Source organism: Podarcis muralis, chromosome 1, assembly GCF_964188315.1.
Source record: "Podarcis muralis chromosome 1, rPodMur119.hap1.1, whole genome shotgun sequence".
Classification (NCBI taxonomy): Eukaryota; Metazoa; Chordata; class Lepidosauria; order Squamata; family Lacertidae; genus Podarcis; species Podarcis muralis.
This window is the reverse complement of record NC_135655.1, coordinates 15277609-15299297: the sequence shown is the minus strand read 5'-3', so window position 1 is coordinate 15299297 and position 21689 is coordinate 15277609. Positions and strand designations below refer to the sequence as shown.

The 21689-nt window shown below is 40.5% G+C and overlaps 1 protein-coding gene across 7 annotated transcripts in view; it reads right to left on the bottom strand.

Annotated features, from left to right (window-relative positions):
- Positions 1 to 21689, bottom strand: part of CDC42BPB (CDC42 binding protein kinase beta) — a 101007-nt gene that overhangs the window by 64512 nt on the left and 14806 nt on the right. For all 7 annotated transcript variants that reach the window (XM_028704681.2, XM_028704427.2, XM_028704491.2 and 4 more), the window contains exon 2: positions 6397 to 6488. In XM_028704681.2, coding sequence (XP_028560514.1) covers positions 6397 to 6488 — 92 coding nt within the window. The remainder of the gene's footprint in view (positions 1 to 6396; positions 6489 to 21689) is intronic.

The following is a 21689-nucleotide window of genomic DNA, read 5'->3' as shown; positions in this document are numbered from 1 at the left end:
TGAACCAGAGGATGTTAAGTTCAAGGCTGCTGGTGTGGATTCTATATCACCAGAGTCCATAGAACGAGAGCAGGGACCTTTGTATCTGAAGTTTTTCAACTAGTAGGGTGCAGTGCTTTCCCCCCCTAGAAAAATGGGTGCCGCTACTCACTATGAAGTTGTAAAAGTTAAGTGTCCACTTTTTAAGCGGGGGGGGGGGGGGATGCGAGTACTGCGTGCCCTTGAGTACCCCCCCCCCGGATTAAAAAAACAAAACAAAAACCACGGGAGAGGAAAACTGGAGGCAGAGGCCCAAACAATCATAGGTGACCTCTAGTCCTCATTGGAGCAATTTGCTCCATCGGAGCTCTCTGTGGTGCTGAAGCAACCAGGCTGCCCTGTTGGACCCCATGGACTCCTCTGGAGCACCAAAATACTGAGGAGCACCTCCGTCTGGCCTGCATGGCGGAACCCAATTCCAAATCTTCATTCAAACTCTTCCAGCAGTTCACTATAGATATTAAACAACATGGAAGACATAAGAATCCCTCAGGCCAAGGGAATGAGTAGAGGTTCGCCAGCACCACTTTCTGGAACAGCCTCTCCGGAAAAGAATGGAAGCACCATAAAACAGTGTTGTTAAGTTCCAGCCCAGCCAGGCTACGCAGAAGGATGCCATTATCAATGACAGGCACTAACAGCCAACAAAACCAAGAAAGGCACACTCCCTACTGTCTGGTTTCTGGAGTAGGTCATCAAAGCTGTCTCTTTTCCAAAGCCAGACTTGAAGCCAGATTGAAACGGGTCTACATATCATCCAGAAAGGCCAAGAATTAAGCCTCAATGTCTCAATGTTTCTCTATTTTACATTTTTTAAACTTTTGTTCCTGTTATATTGTCATGTTATACAGGCAGCCCGTTTACATACGTTCATTTGTGTGCGAATGTGTATACATGTATCGGGCCAGAACTCAGAAACGTCATAAAGGTGTCAATGAAACATCACTAAAGGGGTGGGATGGGGTGCTTGCAGGCTTTTTCTACGGTTTCAATTATACATGATTTCACCGATGTATGCGTAACCCCTGTGTAAACAGGGGCTGTCTGTAACTGAGTGTACTCTATTGACTAGCTTGCACTAGTGCATGCGGTGGATCAGTAGTATATTCTTAATTCAGTCCTATGACCTAGCTGTTATACAAACTCTAACCCCCATATTTGCGAGTTGTCCTCAGACAGCTCATATACTTTGTTAGGTGGCATTAATCTAGCCGAATGAGAAGTAACTCCTTTGTATTAAGATTAGTTACTGTAAGGGGTTGGGATAAGGGGTTATGCACAATAAGGTTTTAGGACCCAAGAGGTTAAAACAAAACAGAAATTGATGGATGCCCTATGCCTGTTTCAGCAGCAACAGCAAATGTAGCAGTACATCTTCCATAGCCACTGTCTAAATCTGGGCACTAGATCAGGCAGTCATTACTGCTTCGATTACATGAGGAATTTTCATCAGTATCACATTCATGAAAGAACTACACCTTTGCACTGTGATTGGGCACTTAAGGCATGATCTGCATGGTTCATTATCAGTTTTCTGGCCACTGAAAAGCAATCCAGAAAACACAAAAGCATTTTTAAATCTGTCTTCATACTGAGAAAATGGAATAATGATTAGCTATACTGAACTCTTGGATTTTTTTGCTCATATTAGGCATGGAATGTATTGTTGCAGAAGTGATAAATAACCTATACAGGCAGCTATCCCTTTATATGATTCCCTGTTCAATCCAATCTGCTGCTTGGTATTTTGAAAAATATACTATTTTTCACATATGCGTGTCATTAATCATTTAAACTGACAACCAAGCTGCTGCCTGTACTTTGAATAAAATTCACTGTCTAGACTAAAATGTGCAAACAACAGCTACTAAGTGTTCTTATTTGCTCACAAAATAGATAAGAGTTCTTTTGGGGAGGGAAGAAACATTCTGCTCTTTATTCTATAGGGAAAAAATAGATTTGAAGTTATTTTTCCCTCTATGTCCCTGTCCATTTTGTGTGACACAATGGACTTATCAATACAAAGCAGCTGTGGCTTTTAAGGAAGTGGAGCCATGGCTGCATCACACAACCAAAAACCCAAATCCTCTCTGTACCAGAAAATAATGTTTAGAACTTTTGGGAGCAAGCCCAAATAATAGGTGTAAATTGAACATTGTGTTTTAATGTGAAGATCAGGCTGTATTGTTTAACACAGGTGACAAGAGGGGGTAGTTCTGTTTGTTGTTTTTGCTGCAACAAACTTTTGAGCGTTGAAACACTTAACATTTTCTTATGGCATAAAACAGGGACCAGATTCAACTATCAGTAGAAGCCAGCTCAAGGAATTCTGCTATTTCAATGTTGCTTCCCGCCACAACTCCCCCGAAATCTACTCTGGAGGATTAGGAGAACCCCCAGAACAGTGTTAGAAACTGGAATAGAAAAGCTAGGCGCCAAATGGCTTCTGGGACCTGGGTTGTGGCCACCAGAACAGAATGTCTAGTAGCCAGGGGGTGGGCGCAACACTTTTTATTTATTATTTTAGTAAGCATGGATTAATATGCAATTCACAAAAGTGATACATTTTTAATATCATATTTGCAGCCTAAATTGTTAATAGATGTTTAATTTGGCATTTGCAATAAAAATACTGGTACCATTTTTAAATTTTCAAAACACTCTACTCTTTATTGTTAAACTCCTTAACATATTATCTATCCTTAACATATACTTCAAGGCTTCAAAGCACATACATTTCATTAATCCTTGAGTGTCAGCCAAACACAAAAAATAGCACCCAGACTTTTTGAGGTGCTCACAAATGGAAAATCTTTAGGTGCAAAATGCACCTGGTGCCCTGCTAATTTCGAACACTGCCCCAGAATAGTGTGCAGAGAGATGAAGGAGGAAATTGTTCTGTCAGGCAAGCAGAAATGTTTTCACTGAAGGAATGACCTTTGTTACACTGAATTCCACCTTATGTATTTGAGCTGCTGCATGATTCTTTGCTTTAATATAATGAATTTGTTTGCCTTTACCATGAAATAATGAACACCAATAAACCTAAAATTAGCCTCAGAGGCTTATTTATATAAAGAATTGTTCTGAAATATTTCTTGGGGATGTGTGACATTAAGCAACTGAAAAAGCCAACATGGGTACACTAACCTTTTCATTAAATGCTTATCATATTAATACATATTAATTTTCGGCCTTTTTGAACAAGGTTATTTAATTAAGAAAGCTATATAATGTAAACTAGCACTTGCATAATCTAAAACTGGTCTGAGCATTTTCACAAACATGCTTTACTGTTCTACTGCATTTCAGAATATATCTAACTTGTATGTACTCTATTTGGAGGAATCCTTAAAATACTTCTCAGGCTGAATAAATTTCTAATAAACTAAAACTATTTAAGATTCCATGGATTATAGATGTTAAGACAGCTTTCCAGATTAAAGATTAAAGTACAGCAAGAAAACCCATCTTCCTGGGTTTGTGGACAGAACTTAAGTGCAGAGTTACAATGCCAAACCTCTTCCAATCAAGGAGAGGGATCAGTTGGAGGACTGTCCCCCCCGCCCCGGGTTAGGGAAGGTAAATCAAAACTAAATGTTCTGCTATTTTAAAAATCTTATCATCAATAATAATAAAATAGGTAATCACTCAATTAATTAATGGAAACAACAGAAATGTAGAATAACAGGATGTTTTTCTCTGTTCCTTTCCCCCAAATCGGAAGCCACTGAGAGAAAACGCAAGGAGAAAAAGAACATATTCTGTTGCAAATGCTATATGATAGACAAACACATACACCATATACAAGCCAGGAGCTGGTAAAGCTCTAAAATAGGATACAGGAACTCCACCAAATTAGAACAGACAGCAACATCAGGAGCAAAAAACTAACCGATTGCTTCATTGATGGGTTCCTATTTAAATGAATTTGAAGCATATCCTCTCTTTCTAGGACACATTCTACATACTGAATTATAAAAATAGACCATGCAATTGTAAGCAGAAATAAAATATCTTGATAGTATAGGGAACTGTGGTCTCTTCTTAATATTTTCTCCTTTATCTAGTCTCTTTTCCAAAATACAGCACCACACATGTCACCTTCTACAGATGACCCAGAGGGGCCCATTCTAAAACACTATAGCACCTAAAGTTAGGTAAACACAGCCACTCTTCATCCACATGGCAGAAAGAGACCATTCCCTTATTGACCAATCAGAAGCCAAAGCTTAATTACCTATACCTTTTCCTAAACATGCAATGAGCATGCACCTGGGCCTTTAACAGTCCTACATATTTACACCTGTCCTTTGCACTTTGCACCTGTCCTTTGCACTTTGATCTGGAGAACACCAAAGCAAAATCAGTATCATCATCACAGCAAATATGACTGTTAGGGTGCGAGAACATGCTTAGACACACCATATTAAGCAACATCATTCCACAACCCAAAATGCCATTTTTATTAATTCAATAGCGCTGTAATCAATGGTTTCTAAACAAAGGCTTGAGCTTCCCATTCTGAGGATTATGTAAACTTTTTATCTAACAAAAATACAATGTAATGGTCTGAATTAAAAAACATAGTAATAGCTTATTTAGAACAGTGCCACTGCAGGTTAGATAATCTGTTCTAAGTTTGCAAAATGCTATAGAGGGAATCAAAAAATAAAATTCCTAGACTACTGACGCAGAGTATACTCTGAAGAGTATAATGGTCTCTCCTACAAACCACTAGAAGCGTAGAAGTGTAGCTCAGTGATAGAGCATCTGTCTTGCATGCAGGGGGCCTCGGGTTCAATCCCCAGCCTCTGAAACCCTGAAGAACCAATCAGTAAAGTAGGACTGAGCTGGATGGACTAGTGAGTCTGATTCAGTATAAGGCAGCCTCCTAAGTGTTCCAGAGGACTGGAAATGTCCCTTTATAAATTAAAGACCTGATTTGTCAGGGAACCAATACCATGCAATAAACAAAGGCTATTAACCAAAGGCTGGACTTCCAGTTCAGGGTCTAGGACTGGAAATACCACTGATATACAATTTTCAATTCTCTTTCCGTTCAGCTTGTGTTTCCAGAAATCAAGGATGCTGAGGCAGGTCAATGATTAAATCTCCCATGGAAATATAATACCAATGCAAGAGATCCAGTTGCACGAGCAATGCCCTTGTTAGTTCAGAAGCAGTTCCGCATGCTTCCCTAGCAAGTGGTAGCTCCAGCAACCTTCAAAACCAGCTTCTGGTGCATTGTAATGAGTTGCTATTGGGAAGGGGGTAGGAAATGAGAACTCCCAGTTCACATACACAAGCCTAGGAAGAACCTAAAGGGATTATGCAGTTGCAGCCAGATTCTGCTGGTGAATCCAAAGAACACCCTGAACTCTTTTCGGCATGCAACATTCTCCCGGGATCCAGTACAATTAGTTAAGTGCTGTCTCAGAAGGCAGAAGTACTTGCCCAGACACCGAGATAGCCCTTTTACCAAAATAAATCTCACAGTATTGTATATGACTGAGAAGGCTCTTAAAACATTTATTCCACTCCCATTTATCATGGAAGCATACATTCCCTTGGATTTAACAGAATGCTATCTTCAAGACTAAACATTATGTGTTATGTCTCTTTACCATCACTTTGCTAATTTAGCTACTATCTTTAGATGCGATTTCCAAAATCATGCCTCAATAGAAAATAATTAACAAATAACTCTCTACATTTTTCACACTATATCCCCATCAATAAAAGCTAACATTTTTTCCTGTGCACTTTTACAATTCAGATCACTAGCCGCTACAAACTTTTTGCCTCATGCTAGGCTAGCCGGAATTCCAACACATTATGGGTTCTACCCAATAGTGTCATGGAAGCATCTTTGATCCACAAGTGGAGGGGAGGGAATTTTTTGCCAATTTCTCCTTCTTCTTGCACATGCTGTCTTTCAACTCTCTGGAGCAGATTTTTAGGGTTGCAAGGAAAATCAGTGAAAGCTGTATTTTCTCCTCTTCCATTAGTGGAGGCCTCCATTGGATCACAAGCCCTTCCACAAAATGAAGGACCCAACTGGATTCAGTCCTATATGTATGAACTGTTCACCCCTAGGCTATGGCAGCTATAGAGTTAAATATTCTAAAAGGGCGGGGGAATTGGTTCAATTTAGCAAATACAATAAAGATTCCTGAAGCACCTTAAAGCCAAGCTATTTTATTGTGCCATAAGTTTTTGTGGTTTGGAGTTCACTTAGTCCAATGAACTAAAAATAGTTAAAAGAGAAACAGTCTGAAAGTAAAGCATGCAGTGTATTTACCAAAAACTTACAATAGACAACGTATCTAAAACTGCGCTCCAATGGCATCTTACCTCACCAAATGCACCTCTCCCAATTACTTTTATGATTTCAAAGTCATCTCGATGAAGCTGCATTTCTTTCACCAGCTGAGTAAATGGTTTCGCTGTTGAAAATAAAGAGAAATCACAAATTAAAGTCTATATAATATCCCAACCTTGCAAGTAATCCCACAAAGGTTAATGGAATGCCATCTCACCTATACAGGTATTAGCAACCTATGGCATGTTATCACTAATTTACAAAAGTTCCCCACCTGAACATCTTCTTTAGCTGATACAAGTAACCAGTCATGCAGCTCTTTACAAGCTAACACTAGCCAGTTTCAATCAGCATTTTTGTTTCTAATGTTACCTTACATTAGAAATAGTAACAGAGGCTGCAGGGCCAAATCCAGACCTCTGAAGAGTAACACTTTGCCCCCCCCCCACCCCAGTTGTCTGCAGGATGTATTAAGGAAGTGATTGCTAACAGAGAGCTCTAGGAATGGAATTTGTTGAGTTCATGAGGAGTGGGGGAAACAAGCCTGACCTACTATCTTTTAATCTCTCACAAAAACTAGCTGCAGATCAGTGTTGTACAAAGACTAGTCAAATCAGTGTCCAGAAAAAATGCCTTAAAGCATTACATCAGTCACATAAAATATAGAATGAAGCATATACTTAGAACATTTCAAGTTGTGCTTAAGAATAGGTTTATGCCCTTTCCCCTATTACAAATAGTGTATGTTCCAATAGGCATACATTTACTCCCTCAGACAAACACACAGAAATAAGGTGCTAAGGGAAGTGTCAAAAATAAGGCAATAGTGCCGTATTACTCTGTGCATGCCATTTATTTCTGAGATTGGGTGTAGCACAGAAGTCAGCAGCTTAGCCCAGTGTTTCCCAACCGGTGTTCCGCGGCACACTAGTGTGCCGCGAGACGTTGCCTGGTGTGCCGCGAGATGTTGCCTGGAGGGAGGCGGGCGAGTCGGGCGGCGAAAGGCGGGGCGGCGGCGGCGAGAAGCCGCCCAGCGCGGGGCTCTCGCCGTCTGCCTGCCTGGCTGCCTGCGTGGCGCTGACGTCACGGGGCTGTAACGTGCCCCACATAGGCACACGCGGGGCGGCGAGCGAGCTCCCACATCCCATCGCCGCTCGCTTCGGCCGGCCTACTGGGCTGTCGCAGGCGGAAGACCTGCGCATGCGCGAGGTTTTCGCGCCTTCGGGATTCCCTTCACGCCTTCCTCCTCCCGGGTCCTTGAGAGCGCGGGAAGCGGCAGCGCGAGACCGGCGTTGAGCCTGGTAGGTATTGCGCTTGCCAAGGCAGTCATTTGGGAAATGAAAACTTGCAAAGCAAGCAACCAGTTCAATCTGAAGTACGTGTATGCTTAATATCCTGTATCTGAAACCTGTTCTGCCCCCTCCCCCACACTTGGTGCCATTTTCATCTACACATGCAGCAGAGTAAGTTGACCCAGAATAGTACCAATTCAGATGGCAGATGGGAGAATGACAGTGCTGAATGCTTTCCCATGTAGAACAGTCCCTGCAAATAAAAACCTAGCATATTTGGAAGAGGGATGCTAGCCTAACCATTACCTTCTATGCTGTTACTTTTTTTTTTTTTTTTTTTTAACATAAGTAAAAAGTGACCTTTCCCCATCTGGCATGGTGGTGTGCCTCGAGATTTTTTTCATGAAACAAGTGTGCCTTTGCCCAAAAAAGGTTGGGAAACACTGGCTTAGCCAATAGGTCTAGCATTCTCTGAGTGTCCTGTCAAAGTTCTCAATTCAAAAGCAATAATAGCACCACTATTATGACAACTGAACATATGCATTAAGTACAGCCCACTGTTTTTACCACAATGGCACTTGGCACAAAATTTGCAATACAGACAACTAAGAAATTACAGGAAGATGCTAGGATCCAGCAACTGTTGCCGCCTGAGCATATTTCTCTCCCAGACCTAATAGCCTACAGCAGGGGTGGCAAACCTTTTCTAGCTTGCTAGATCGGTATCACCCTACCCGTCAGGTCAAATCTGACAGATGGGTGGGGTTCCTGACCTGCCAATCACCTGATGTTAGCAGTGATTCCATATATCATGTGGTTGTAACCAGTGCTAGTCCAACTCAGAACAGACTCACTGAAATTGATGAACCTAAATTAGTCATGGGTCTCCTCTAAGCTGGGCTGGCAAGGGATAAAATCCAATGTATTTATACTTCAAAATGAAGTTACTGCTGTGAACTCATCTTATTAAATACAAACAGATATCTTATTGGAGAAGCAGAGGTACTCTGTGCATGCCATTTATTTCTGAGGCTCACAATTTTAATTTATCTATCTTACTGTTCAATTTAAACTCCTTAGACTCTATAAAATGCTTTGACTAGGTAGAATATTACGTGCAGGTTTTCCTTCTCAGTAAGCCAATTGACAAAAGCTTTGTATGACACCTTTTTGCAAACAAAACAAAACATCCCACCAGAAGATCTGGAGTCTCATGATAAGATAACACATGTTATTAACTAACTCACTCTGCGCTCCTCTCATATTTTCAGACATAGTCACATTTATTTAGGTGAATGAAAAGGGCCCCACAGACCAATTCCGCTGCTGCAACCCATACAGACAAGAGCAGAGGAAAGTGCAGGAACCAAAGGCTGCTGTGACTCATTCTCATTAATGCTAAGCCATGGCTTAGCAGTACAGCTGAACCAGATCACTGTGGTCTGGTTCACAGTCAGAAAAAAATTACTCTTCTTACAATGACTGGTAACATAGCTTTGAGTGGCTTTTTAAACACCTAGTGTCCTAGGGCAAATCATCCCCACCCCCTTTGAGCCGAAAACAGTAAGTATGATAACATGTTCTTCAAGCTTTAGAATGGAGGTAAAACTTAGTGGAGCCTCCAAACATTATTGCAACACCATTTTAAAAGGTCAGGCTCTCTTGTGAGCCAGAAGGGTACTACTGGAATCAATGTAATTGCACAGATGATCATGTTGACTACTATATAAACTTATATACCACCCTTCATCCAAGGATCACAGAAGGGTTACAGTATAAAAACTTAAAAATGCATAACAACAAACAAAACAATCACCCCTTCCACAAATGCAGTTTAAAAAGCCATAGATTGCTTAATTAGTCAAAGGCTTGGGAGAATAGAAATGTTATCTCCTGGCACCTAAATATATGTGATGAAGGTGTCAGGCAAGCCTCCCTGGGGAGAGCATTCCACAAACAGAAAGTCCATAGAAAAGGTCTCTTCTCTCCTTGCTACCCTCCTCAGCTCTTGTGGAGGAAGCAGACAGAGAAGGGCCTCAGAGGTTGTTCACAGATTCAGGGGCTGTTCATATGCAGTGCACAATCATTCCTATTGAATTAAATGTACATAGGAACATAACCTAGTGCAACATGCAACCTATCTTGAGACAGAGAGCAGTCTTTGCAAATAACTTTTAAAATGAGTTTTGCAGTCAAGCCAGAGCTACATATGCAAGACTTTAGGAACCAGTGCAGGAACACATTAAGATTTTTACTGTGAAAACTGCTGTAAGAGAAGACTCTGGAGGCTGATAAGAATGCTGAACAGATACTGAGGCCGTGGAATTAATTAATACTGGGGATACTACCTAAAGTTACAAGAGATTTCAGGGGAAAATATTTTCTGCTTTAACAATCAAAGAACAGAATGCTGCTTTATGCTTTGATTTCTACTGTTACCCCTTCAGAATACTTCAGATCACTGGCCAAGCCTCTTGTTTACATCATATTTTTTTTTTTTTTTTTTTTTTTTTGCTTTATTTACGAAGAAATACACAGTTTACATATTACAGACATATACATATACGTATACAAATACATGTTACAAACATATACATATACAAATAAAGAAAAAAGAAAAAGAAAAACAGAAACAAAAAATAGAAGAAACAAACAAGACATATACAGTTACGAATAACAAAAACTTCAGTCCAGCTTAGTCTTGGAATTATCAATTCTTATATTATTTCTACAGTATTTCTAAAACAGTCTACTTCGATGATATTAATTATCGTCTACTGATAAATTATTTATTCCCTGGATCGACTCAAAATAAATTAAAAATTTGTTCCATTCATCTTTATGTTTAACTGTATTGTTTGGACTTATTTTCCGTGTTAATCTCGCTAATTCAATATATTGATATAGCCTTATTTGCCAATCTCCGATTGTGGGTAGGTCCGGGGTTTTCCATTTTTGGGCGATTTGGATTCTTGCCGCGGCCATAGCATACTGAACAAAGGTTTGATCTATTCTCTTTATTTCTTTTCCAATCATGCCTAACAGAAACAGCTCGGGATTCTTGGGAAAATTATACTTCAAAATTTTTTTCAGTTCCTCGTAGATTTGTGTCCAGAATTCCTTCACTATTTCGCAAGTCCACCAAGTATGAAAAAAAGTCCCGACCTTGTCCCTGCATCTCCAACATATATTATCCACACTTTTATACATCTTTGCTAGCTTTGCCGGAGTTAAATACCAGCGATATGCCATTTTCTCTAGGTTTTCACGAAGGGCTACACAGGCTGTGAATTTTACACCTTTCATCCAGAGTGTCTGCCACTTATTATACTCTATATTATAACCAAGATCTTTTTCCCATTTTAACATCGCTCCCTTCACCAGATCTTCTTTGGTGTCCCACTCTAATAATTGTTTATACATTTTCGACAGGATTTTGTCATTGCTTTCCAGAATTTCTACCTGATACCTTGATTTTTTCTCACTCATCCCCACTCTCTTATGTTCCCCCCATAAGGCATTGATCTGGTGAAAACGTAACCATTCTTTTATTTTATTTTTCAATTCCTCATAGGGCTTCAACTTCCATCCTTCCTCAGTCTTCACCAGAAGGTCCTCATATGTGTATCTTTCCTCATTCATATTAATTTTCTTTATTTCAGTTATTTCCGTTGGGGAGAGCCACCATGGAATACCTCTTTCAATCAGATTTCTATACCTCTTCCACACTTCTAGTAGTGGGCCTCTAATTATATGACTGGAAAAGCCTCTGTGAATCTCCCCTTTTTCTTGCCAGAGATAGGCGTGCCACCCGAATCTAATATTAAATCCCTCCAAATCCAAAAGGTCTGTATTTCTGAGGGTGGCCCACTCCTTTAGCCAACACAAACAGGCTGCTTCATAATAGAGCCTGATGTTCGGGACCGCGAATCCAAACCTGTCTCTTGAGTCTGTTAGATATTTAAACTTAATTCTGGCTTTCTTTCCCTGCCAGATAAACCTGGACAGGGTTTTTTGCCAGTTCTTAAAGAGGGAGGTACCTTTAATTATCGGGATGTTTTGAAACATGAATAACAGTCTTGGCAAGATGCACATCTTAATTGCAGACATCCTCCCCGTCCATGAAAGTTTCAATCTATGCCAAGTGTCTATATCCTTTTTGATATCCTGCCAGACCTTACTATAATTATCCTCAATTAAATTTATATTTTTTGGTGAAAGCCAGATTCCTAGATATTTAACCTTATTCACAATTTTAATACCTGTCTTTTCTTCCAATTGTATTTTGTCCTGTTCAGTCATGTTTTTTACTAGGCTTTTTGTTTTATTCCTATTTAATTTAAAACCCGACAGTCTGCCAAAGTCCTCCAACAGTTCTACAACCCTACTTGCACTGTCCACTGGACTCTCTACGGACACGACCAGGTCATCGGCATAGGCCTTGAGCTTGAATTCTTTCTTCCCAATTCTTATCCCCCTCACATCATCTGCCTCTCTTAATCTGTTCGCGATTATTTCTAGAACCATAATAAACAGTAGGGGGGACAATGGGCAGCCCTGCCTGGTGCCCTTCTCAATCTTGAAGGACTTTGTCAGGTTGTCGTTTATAATCAGCCTGGCCTGTTGTTCTGAATAGATTGCCCTGATGCTTTTCATATAGGGACCTTCAATACCCGCCGCCTCCAAGCATTGTGATAAAAATTCCCATGAAACGTTGTCAAATGCCTTTTCGGCATCTATAAAAATCAGTGCAGCCGGGACATCTATTCTCATATCTAGGTACTCAATGATATTTAAGATGTGGCGGACATTTTCTCTCTGATGTCTATTAGGGAGAAATCCCACTTGGTCCTTGTGTATATACTTCGTTAAAAGTTTCTTGAGTCTGGCAGCCATTATGTTAGCAAAGATTTTATAATCGTTATTAAGCAACGAGATCGGTCTATAATTTTTCATATCTGTTTTGTCTTTCTCAGTTTTTGGGATCAAGGTTATATATGCCATTTTCCACGAGGCTGGAATCTTCCCTCCCTGAAAAATATTATTAAATACATCTTTGAGCACGGGGACTAGATGTTCTTCTAATGTTTTATAATATTTTATAGTCAAGCCATCTGGCCCGGGGGCTTTCCCAATCTTCATCCTGCTGATAGCCTCCTTGATCTCGTTTACTGTAATCTCTTTATTCAGTTGCACTTTATCCTCCTCTGAGATATATTTCCCTTCGTTTCTATCCAGATAGTTCTTGATTTCTATACTGTTTTCACTTCCTCTTTCATACAACTTTTCAAAAAATTGAGTAAATCTATTCTCTATTTCCTCTGGGTCTTCTATGATGTTATCCTCCACTACAGATACTGAGGCCGTGGAATTAATTAATACTGGGGATACTACCTAAAGTTACAAGAGATTTCAGGGGAAAATATTTTCTGCTTTAACAATCAAAGAACAGAATGCTGCTTTATGCTTTGATTTCTACTGTTACCCCTTCAGAATACTTCAGATCACTGGCCAAGCCTCTTGTTTACATCATATTTTAGTGTGCTTTCTTTTTTAAGAATGTGGAACAGCAGCATCCACAGTATGCAAGATTAGATAGCTGGGTAGGTCTTAATGGGTCTGGCTGCTTCCCCAGCAAGGCATGCTTCAGCAGCCTGTTCCATGATATTGCAGTTAATACTTTCCCCATCTGCACACAGACTCACAAACCTGAAAGTCTTGCGCATGTGGTATTTTCCAGACACTAACTTGCCTCCTAATTAATGTAGTCTAGATCCTAATTAATTCAGCATAGAAGAGTGAGGTGGTAGGCTCTTGAAATGGTGGTATGAATTGCACCACTCCAGAGTACAAGCAGAAGACATTTTCAAATGCTTCATGGAATGAAAGACTCCCTGCAAACAGAAAACTAGTTCACTCCTCAGAAACAGAGCTAAAACATTTTCCCCTCATGAGCTTATTTACTTGCTGCGGGGGGAGGGGAGGGAGAGAGAAAAATGAAGAGATGTGGAAGTAGATTTAAAATGTTACCTTAAGTAGCACAGTTCATTCTACAACCTGAAGAGTCTGCCATTTCAAACTGCTGCATGTATAAGATCAAACTATAGACAAATCATGATTTAGGACAGAAATCATTTTCCAAGGCATTTTTCCTAGACTTAATATGCAACAGTGATAGCCAACCCCTGCTCTTAACTGCCAGCGCGTTGTAATCAGTGGCATACTACATTTTTTTCACATTTTCCCGTCAGCTTCAGCAGGAGACACCCATGGGCTGTTTTGCAGTACAGTACAGCCAAATTAGGATTTAAGGGACTAAGAGATGGGATTATGTGCATCCTCCCTCTCTTTTGGTGTGTACAACCATCGTCAACTCAAGTTACAATGAAAGCATGTTCAGTTCAATGCTCATTTTAAGAACCTTAGAATCTCAAATCTGGGTTCAATTTATCACATGTTACTGCATGATAAGACTGGGTGATTTATCCCTCTTCACTTTCTACACCACACCATTTTATAAGTATCCATTATGTTCTCCCTCAATTTTGTTCTGAGTATTTTTTTAAAAAACCCTTTCCTAATAAGGAAAAGTAAACTAAACCTTCTGATCATTTCTGCAAATGAAATGAGACCATCAGAAATACACACTTATATTCTAAATGGGAAATACCATGCTGTTTACACACGAGTGATACAGAATGTTAAATTTGTAATGTTACTAAGTGGCCTGGATACAGCTACATACGGTACAAATTCAATCAAGCCTATCACACTGAAGAGATGTTAACTTTCCCTCTCCATACCCACACTCAGTGTGAGCAGGGTTTCTGTGTGTGTGTTACTGATCTGTACTGACAACACAGAAAAGGCTTTAAATACTTTTAAATTAATTAATAAAAGGAGAACAAAGTTTCTCAAATTGTTCCCAACTTTGTCTGCCTTCCAAATCTTATCATTTCTGTAAACTATGATATTGCAGTGACGTACCATACTTTATTGAACCATTTGTAGTCAAAATTATGCAAGTTCACCATTCAGCTGGTATTAATATTTGAGTGTTGATGCTGTAACCTAAAAGAATTTTTAGAGGGCTCATTGATATTCTACGAAGATGTTAACTTTTATTGTGGTTTCAGAAAGGGTGAAATGAGAGCATATTAGAGAACGTATGCTATGAGGAAGTATCATGGAAACTAAATCAGAACAAAAGATATACACCTTTAATCTGAGTCTCCTTTCCAAGAAAAAAAAAACAACCTCTCTCTTTGTAACCAACTTGAAAACTGAATCAGAATTTCCTGGATCTGTCACTGCATCAGTTTACATCCAAGCAACCAACGTGCCTACCTTCAACAAACTGCATGCTTAAAACAATACTGCAACAGTAGTTGAAAATAAAGTGAGAGAGAAGCAACAGAGGACAATGTGAGCTGTCCATGCGGCATTATAGATACTATAGTGGTACCTTGAGTTACAAACACCTCAGGTTACAAACTCTGCAAACCTGGAAGAGTTACCTTGGGTTGTGAACTTTGCCCCAGGATGAGAACGGAAATCGTGTGCTGGCGGTGTGGCAGCAGCAGGAGGCACCATTAGAGAAATCACGCCTCTAGTTAAGAACAGTTTCAGGTTAAGAACGAACCTCCGGAATGAATTAAGTTCATAACTAGAGGTATCACTGTACTGAATGACCTCAGAATATCTTCAGAGTGAACTATAGACACATTCATGCTAATTAAGGAATTAACTAAAACAAAAAAAATTTTCCTTCCAGTAGCACCTTAAAGACCAACTAAGTTAGTTCTTGGTATGAGCTTTCGTGTGCATGCACACTTCTTCAGATACACTGAAACTTCTGTTTCAGTGTATCTGAAGAAGTGTGCATGCACACGAAAGCTCATACCAAGAACTAACTTAGTTGGTCTTTAAGGTGCTACTGGAAGGAAAAAAAAATTTGTTTTGACTATGGCAGACCAACACGGCTACCTATCTGTAAAAGGAATTAACTAGTGTGTGTGAGGGACAGTATTTTCAGTTGTTTTTTAACTGATCATAGGAAATTTGCCTTATACCAGACCAAACTCTCTGTCCACCCTAGGGCACTACAGTGTATACAGATCTGCAGCAGTGACTTGTGTTCTCTTATAACCCTCTACCTGATCCTTTTAACTGGAGATGCCAGCAACTGAACACAGAAGGCCCCAGTTTCAAAGAAGCAGCTCCACAACTGAGCTAAGAGTGACTTTTCTAAATTCACATATAGGAGGAGGAAAGTACTAAATTTTTATATCCGGGTTGCCAAACCCTTAAACGGATCGTGTTTTGTGGGTATCAGAGGCATAGCGTGCCACTGACAATATACCTACTGCGTTGTAACTTGCCATAACCTGCTTTAGTTTAATAACCTATCTGATAAACAGTACATCTATACTCATTACTAGTAGCTTTCAAAGCTGTAGGGCAGGCAACTCTCCCTACAGAGGCACAGACAGCTGCCAAGGGAGGCTCAAGCTCCTGTGTATGTCAAAACACCAAACCTTATGTTGATTTATGCACTAGGGTTCAGCAGGAAGGCATGTAACATCTTTGCTCCACCCAGCACCTCCTGTATAGTGTACACCTATAGCACCTCCACGAGGCCTGGGGCTGTGAGGGACATAAAGAGCACCCACCTAGTGAAGAAGTCATGTGGGGCAAACTTACAGCTGCTTCAACAGCCAGAAGATTCAGCTGCAGAATGGCATGTGCTGAAACAAAGGAATGGGGAACTTACCTTTGCCCTGACTGTTGTATCGCTGTTTATTTTATTGTGTTTTAGAGATACTGTAAGCTGCTACAAGAACTTCAGTTAAAAGGTGGGGTATAAATAGTCCTAAATAAATAAATAAAGCAGCTGTTTTAAGGCTTTTGGTTTTGCACTTTAAGGTATATTGTAAGAACGTGGAATACTGTTTCTGCGCTTGTCATGACAAGAGAGAAAATAGCAAAATGAACCCTCAGTTGTCTCCAGCCACGACTGTTTGCTATGTCACTGTTTGCTATGAGGAGTGGCATCCTTGTGGTGAGGTTCACATCCCTTCAGACGCACCATCCAGTAAAACTTGCTGCATCAGTTCTAGCCACCACTTAGACAGCTCCCCAGACCAAGCTCTCAGTGCAGGCTGCGACACTCACCACACAAGTGCCCTGAATCGCCCAGGAAGACAGGGTGGGAGGCTTGTCTCCATCTGCTTTGGCAGAGACAGCACAATAAGCCTAGGATCTGACATTTGGCTAATATTGAACAGTTCTTTTCTCTAATGAAATCTGAGAACACTTCACTGATAGTCTTTTAATAATAATAAGGCATTTGGCATTCCTTCTGGACTGAACTGATGAGGAATTCTTATGTTCGTATTTTTTGTGAAATGTAACTTTAAATTAGAAACGAAATTAAGATTACGTTTTGTAAAAGAGGAGAAAGAACTAAAAAATTGCTAAACAGATTTTCTATAGTAGCTGGGAATTATAATACCACTATCCTGTGCTATAAATATAACTGACTTTCTGAACAGGTGGGTACTTTATGCTTACAATTCAGTAACACAGCACAATCAATCTGAAACTAGAAGTCAATGAGATTTGAGAATAATCCTCCTTAAAGGAGAAGTTTTCTATAGAATGCTTGCTCAAAGTAAAAGCAGTTTTGTGTTTACTGTTGGGATACAGTCTAAAGATTTATACAGAACTTATTTCCTACTAAAGATAACTACCAAAGAGCAATGATCAGAGAACACATAGGTGTGGCACACCTTTCTGTTCACTGTACTTTCTCTTAATAAATGGCAATATACAACCAGCCATCTTCAACTCTGTCCCACACCCTGTTTCATTTCCTTAGACAGAATTCTAACTGAAAGGTTTGTGAAAGTCAAACCTCTGCCTTGGGCAAAAATCCATGAAGACACATGAGAGGCACTCATTGCTGCTATTAGCTGTAATACTTGCAGTGATGAAAGCTATCCAAAGACTCCAATTGAGGACTTTTACATTTGTGATGAACGTTGGCCAAAAAAAGAGTTTTACAAGACTTTTTGTTTATTTGTTTAGCAAACTGCAAGTTCTACAAGAGTGGTGTCCCTTTCTGAGTGTGCTTGTTTGTCCACCATTCTCTGGCTTTTCATGCTAGCCTACCCTTAAGAAATGTTGCTGTTTTTGTTGTACATTGCCTTAAGACAATTGTGCAGAAGGCAATTAATAAATTGATGACAAATTATGTAGAGGTTACATTCTGGGGATTGCGCCTAAAGCCAAAATGGCATATAGTCAAAATACATCGGGCTGAATGCCAGTGGGGTTGTCAAAGTCATTTTTCCTGGAACTCTGGCCCCCTTTCCAATTTTTTACGGGTTTTTTTTGCCACGCACATAAAGCTGAATGTGCGTAAGTTAAATGTGTATAAATTGCTGCCCTACCATACAAGGCAACAGCCATAATACAAAAGACTCTGCTAGAAGCAACAGGTACAAAATAGGCCTGGGAGCACCTAAATCAGTGGCTTTCAACCAGCGTGCCGTGGCACCCTGGAGTACCTTAAATGATGGTCAGGAGTGTCACAGACAACAATGGCCTCTGTCCCTCTGTCCTTCCCTCCCTCCTCTGCTGCCCTCTCGTATCTCTGCCTCCCAAAGGCTTACACAGCTGTTTGCTGCAGCAGCCCTGGCTACAAGCTCCGCAGGTGAATGGTGCCTCTGGGGCTGACCAGGGGGTGCTTCCCAGGCCCCTGTGGGACAGTGCGGGGCACCTTTCTTTGGGGAGGGGGCTCAGAGGACTCCCAAGGAGAGGGGAGAGGAGGCTGAGGGAACACTCCAAAGGGAGGGTGTTTGAAAAAGATTGCAAGGCACCAGCTTTGCAGGCAAGGGGTGACATAAGTGGGCTCCTGAGCCCCACAGGGTGTCGAAGAATGTAGATGGTCAAGGGAGCCATAGACTCAAAAAGGCTGAAAACCTCTGACCTAAAGGACTGTCAGCTCCTGTACCACAGACAAGAGAAGGCCTGCTGTGTGTCTCACCTCACTCAGAAGTACAATCTTTGTGTGTGTGCTTTTCAGCTCATATCTGTGTGATCTTTTCTCCCCCTGGTGCTTTGGTTTGATAGCTGGTGCTTTTGTTGTGCATTTGAACCTTATTATTGTAATTTTATGTTCTTTTGATAACATTAGCCTTCTTAATTGCTCCACTGAGTGAAAAAGCAGGACAGGAAATCATGAAATCACTAACTGTACAACCATGTGGGATGTTGTTCTAATAGTTCCATTTGTCCCACTTTAGTTTGAAAATATCTATATTCAAATCAATCTCACACCCTTCTCTCAATCCTTTGGAATCACTGTAGTTTTCTGATATTAACCAGCTGTGTTTGTGAGCATCCTTTTCCATTCCACCATCTGTCAGACTCAGGCATCAGGAATATAGGAAACTGCCTTATATTAAGTTTGGACCATTGGCCCAACTAGCTCAGTATTGTTGACACTGACTGGCAGTGGTTTTAGTCAAGAGGATATTCAACCTGGGACCTTCTGCATACAAGTCAAATGCTGCACAACTGAGTTACCGCCCTTTCCCAATTCTTAACAACTGTTAAAGGCTTTTACCCTTTTCCTACATTCATAAATCACCTTGCAATTTTTTGAACCTGCATTAGTACCCTGCAGAAGCTAACACATTACGTCCTCCAGGCCATATGTGCTGGAAGAGATGTAACATTATGGGAATATTGCTACATCTATGAACATGTACTGATTTTTCAGGTTCAAGTCTTTGCAGGATTGTCTGAGATTGTTCAGGAAATAATTCTCCCTATTCCAGTGTAGGCATTCTTTGATGATGCAGCAGCTAAAGTATAACATAAGGGCCTAGTGTAACTCCTTTTAGCAGTGGGATTAACAGAGAGAGTCAGGCACCGGAAATAAAAAGATTTCATGGAATACAAATGTTTCATAATATCAAGTACTGACCATCCACCATTATTTTTTTTTAAAAAAAAAAATACACATTGCAGTAGTGGCCAGAAGATTGGAGAAGATCAGTCTACATCCCAATCCCAAAGAAGGGCAGTGCCAAAGAATGCTCCAACTACCGCACAATTGCACTCATTTCACACGCTAGCAAGGTTATGCTTAAAATTCTACAAGGAAGGCTCAAGCAGTATGTGGATCGAGAACTCCCAGAAGTGCAATTTTGTCTTCCTGCTTATTTAATTTATATGCAGAATACATCATGCGAAAGGCTGGGCTGGATGAATCCCAAACTGGAATTAAGATTGCCGGAAGAAATATCAACAACCTCAGATATGCAGATGACACAACCTTGATGGCAGAAAGTGAGGAGGAATTAAAGAACCTTTTAATGAGGGTGAAAGAGGAGAGCGCAAAATATGGTCTGCAGCTCAACATCAAAAAAACGAAGATCATGGCCACTGGTCCCATCACCTCCTGGCAGATAGAAGGGGAAGAAATGGAGGCAGTGAGAGATTTTACTTTCTTGGGCTCCATGATCACTGCAGATGGTGACAGCAGCCACGAAATTAAAAGACGCCTGCTTCTGGGGAGAAGGGCAATGACAGGCCTAGACAGCATCTTGAGAAGTAGAGACGTCACCTTGCCAACAAAGGTCCGTATAGTTAAAGCCATGGTTTTCCCAGTAGTGATGTATGGAAGTGAGAGCTGGACCATAAAGAAGGCTGATCGCCGAAGAATTGATGCTTTTGAATTATGGTGCTGGAGAAGACTCTTGAGAGTCCCATGGACTGCAAGAAGATCAAACGCATCCATTCTTAAGGAAATCAGCCCTGAGTGCTCACTGGAAGGACAGATCGTGAAGCTGAGGCTCCAGTACTTTGGCCACCTCATGAGAAGAGAAGACTCCCTGGAGAAGACACTGATGCTGGGAAAGATGGAGGGCACAAGGAGAAGGGGGCGACAGAGGACGAGATGGTTGGATAGTGTTTTCGAGGTTACCAGCATGAGTTTGACCAAACTGCGGGAGGTAGTGGAGGACAGAGGTGCCTGGCGTGCTCTGGTCCATGGGGTCACGAAGAGTCGGACACGACTAAACGACTAAACAACAACAACAAAACACATTGCCGTAAATATACAAGGGGATTAGCTAAACAAGACAACCTTTTTACATTTGGTTTTTATTCCTACAAGAAACAATGAGAAACAAAACCACAACTGGCACAAACTAGAGAGACGCTCTATTGTAAAGTGAACTGTAATGGGAACTCACAACGTAAGACAATGACATTCATTTTGAACAGAAAAGTATCCTGAACAAATTATTCAGAATTGCTTAAGGGGTCTTGGTTCTTGTGAAAATGCAATTAAAAATAGTAATAATGTGGAGCTAAGCATAACTCTTTACAGGGCCCTGTGATGCATGCATTTACTCTACAAGTTGCCCTTCTCCTGATGAGGGCTCACGTAAGCACTGTATTTAAAAAGAAAAAGTGATGGCAACTCCAACACATTTCACTACAATGTGCAAGAGCCACAGAAAGTAGCTGAAAGACTTACTAAATTATCAGAAGATGAAGCTATCTACCACCCAGCTTAGAAATACTGTTGCTGTTGTTGCTTGTGAAATCAGAAGAAAGGAAAACTTATTTGAAGCTGTTCTGCAAACCTTGGTTAAGAGGGAATTCATGATTAGCAACAAGCCATGGTTAAGCCAAAAGAGGTAAGGAATACTCCTGATCTCTTAACAATGGGTAACAAATGGAGAATATTCTGTTTTCGCTAGTCCTTCGAATGGACAGAGAAGGGGATTCAGGGACTATTCTGTAACACACCTCTTTTGGGAACATTGCCAAAGTTCAAATATTTTCAGGAAGCATTATGAGACTTTTCTATTTCAGCAGGTTTTTAGCAGCTGGGATTAAGCCAGCAAAATTATGAGAGTTCACAAGTTCTGGATGCAGCTGGATTTTAATTGAATTGCAATGGGATACAATTACATGATTAATCTATTTCAAATTTACATACACAGAGAAAG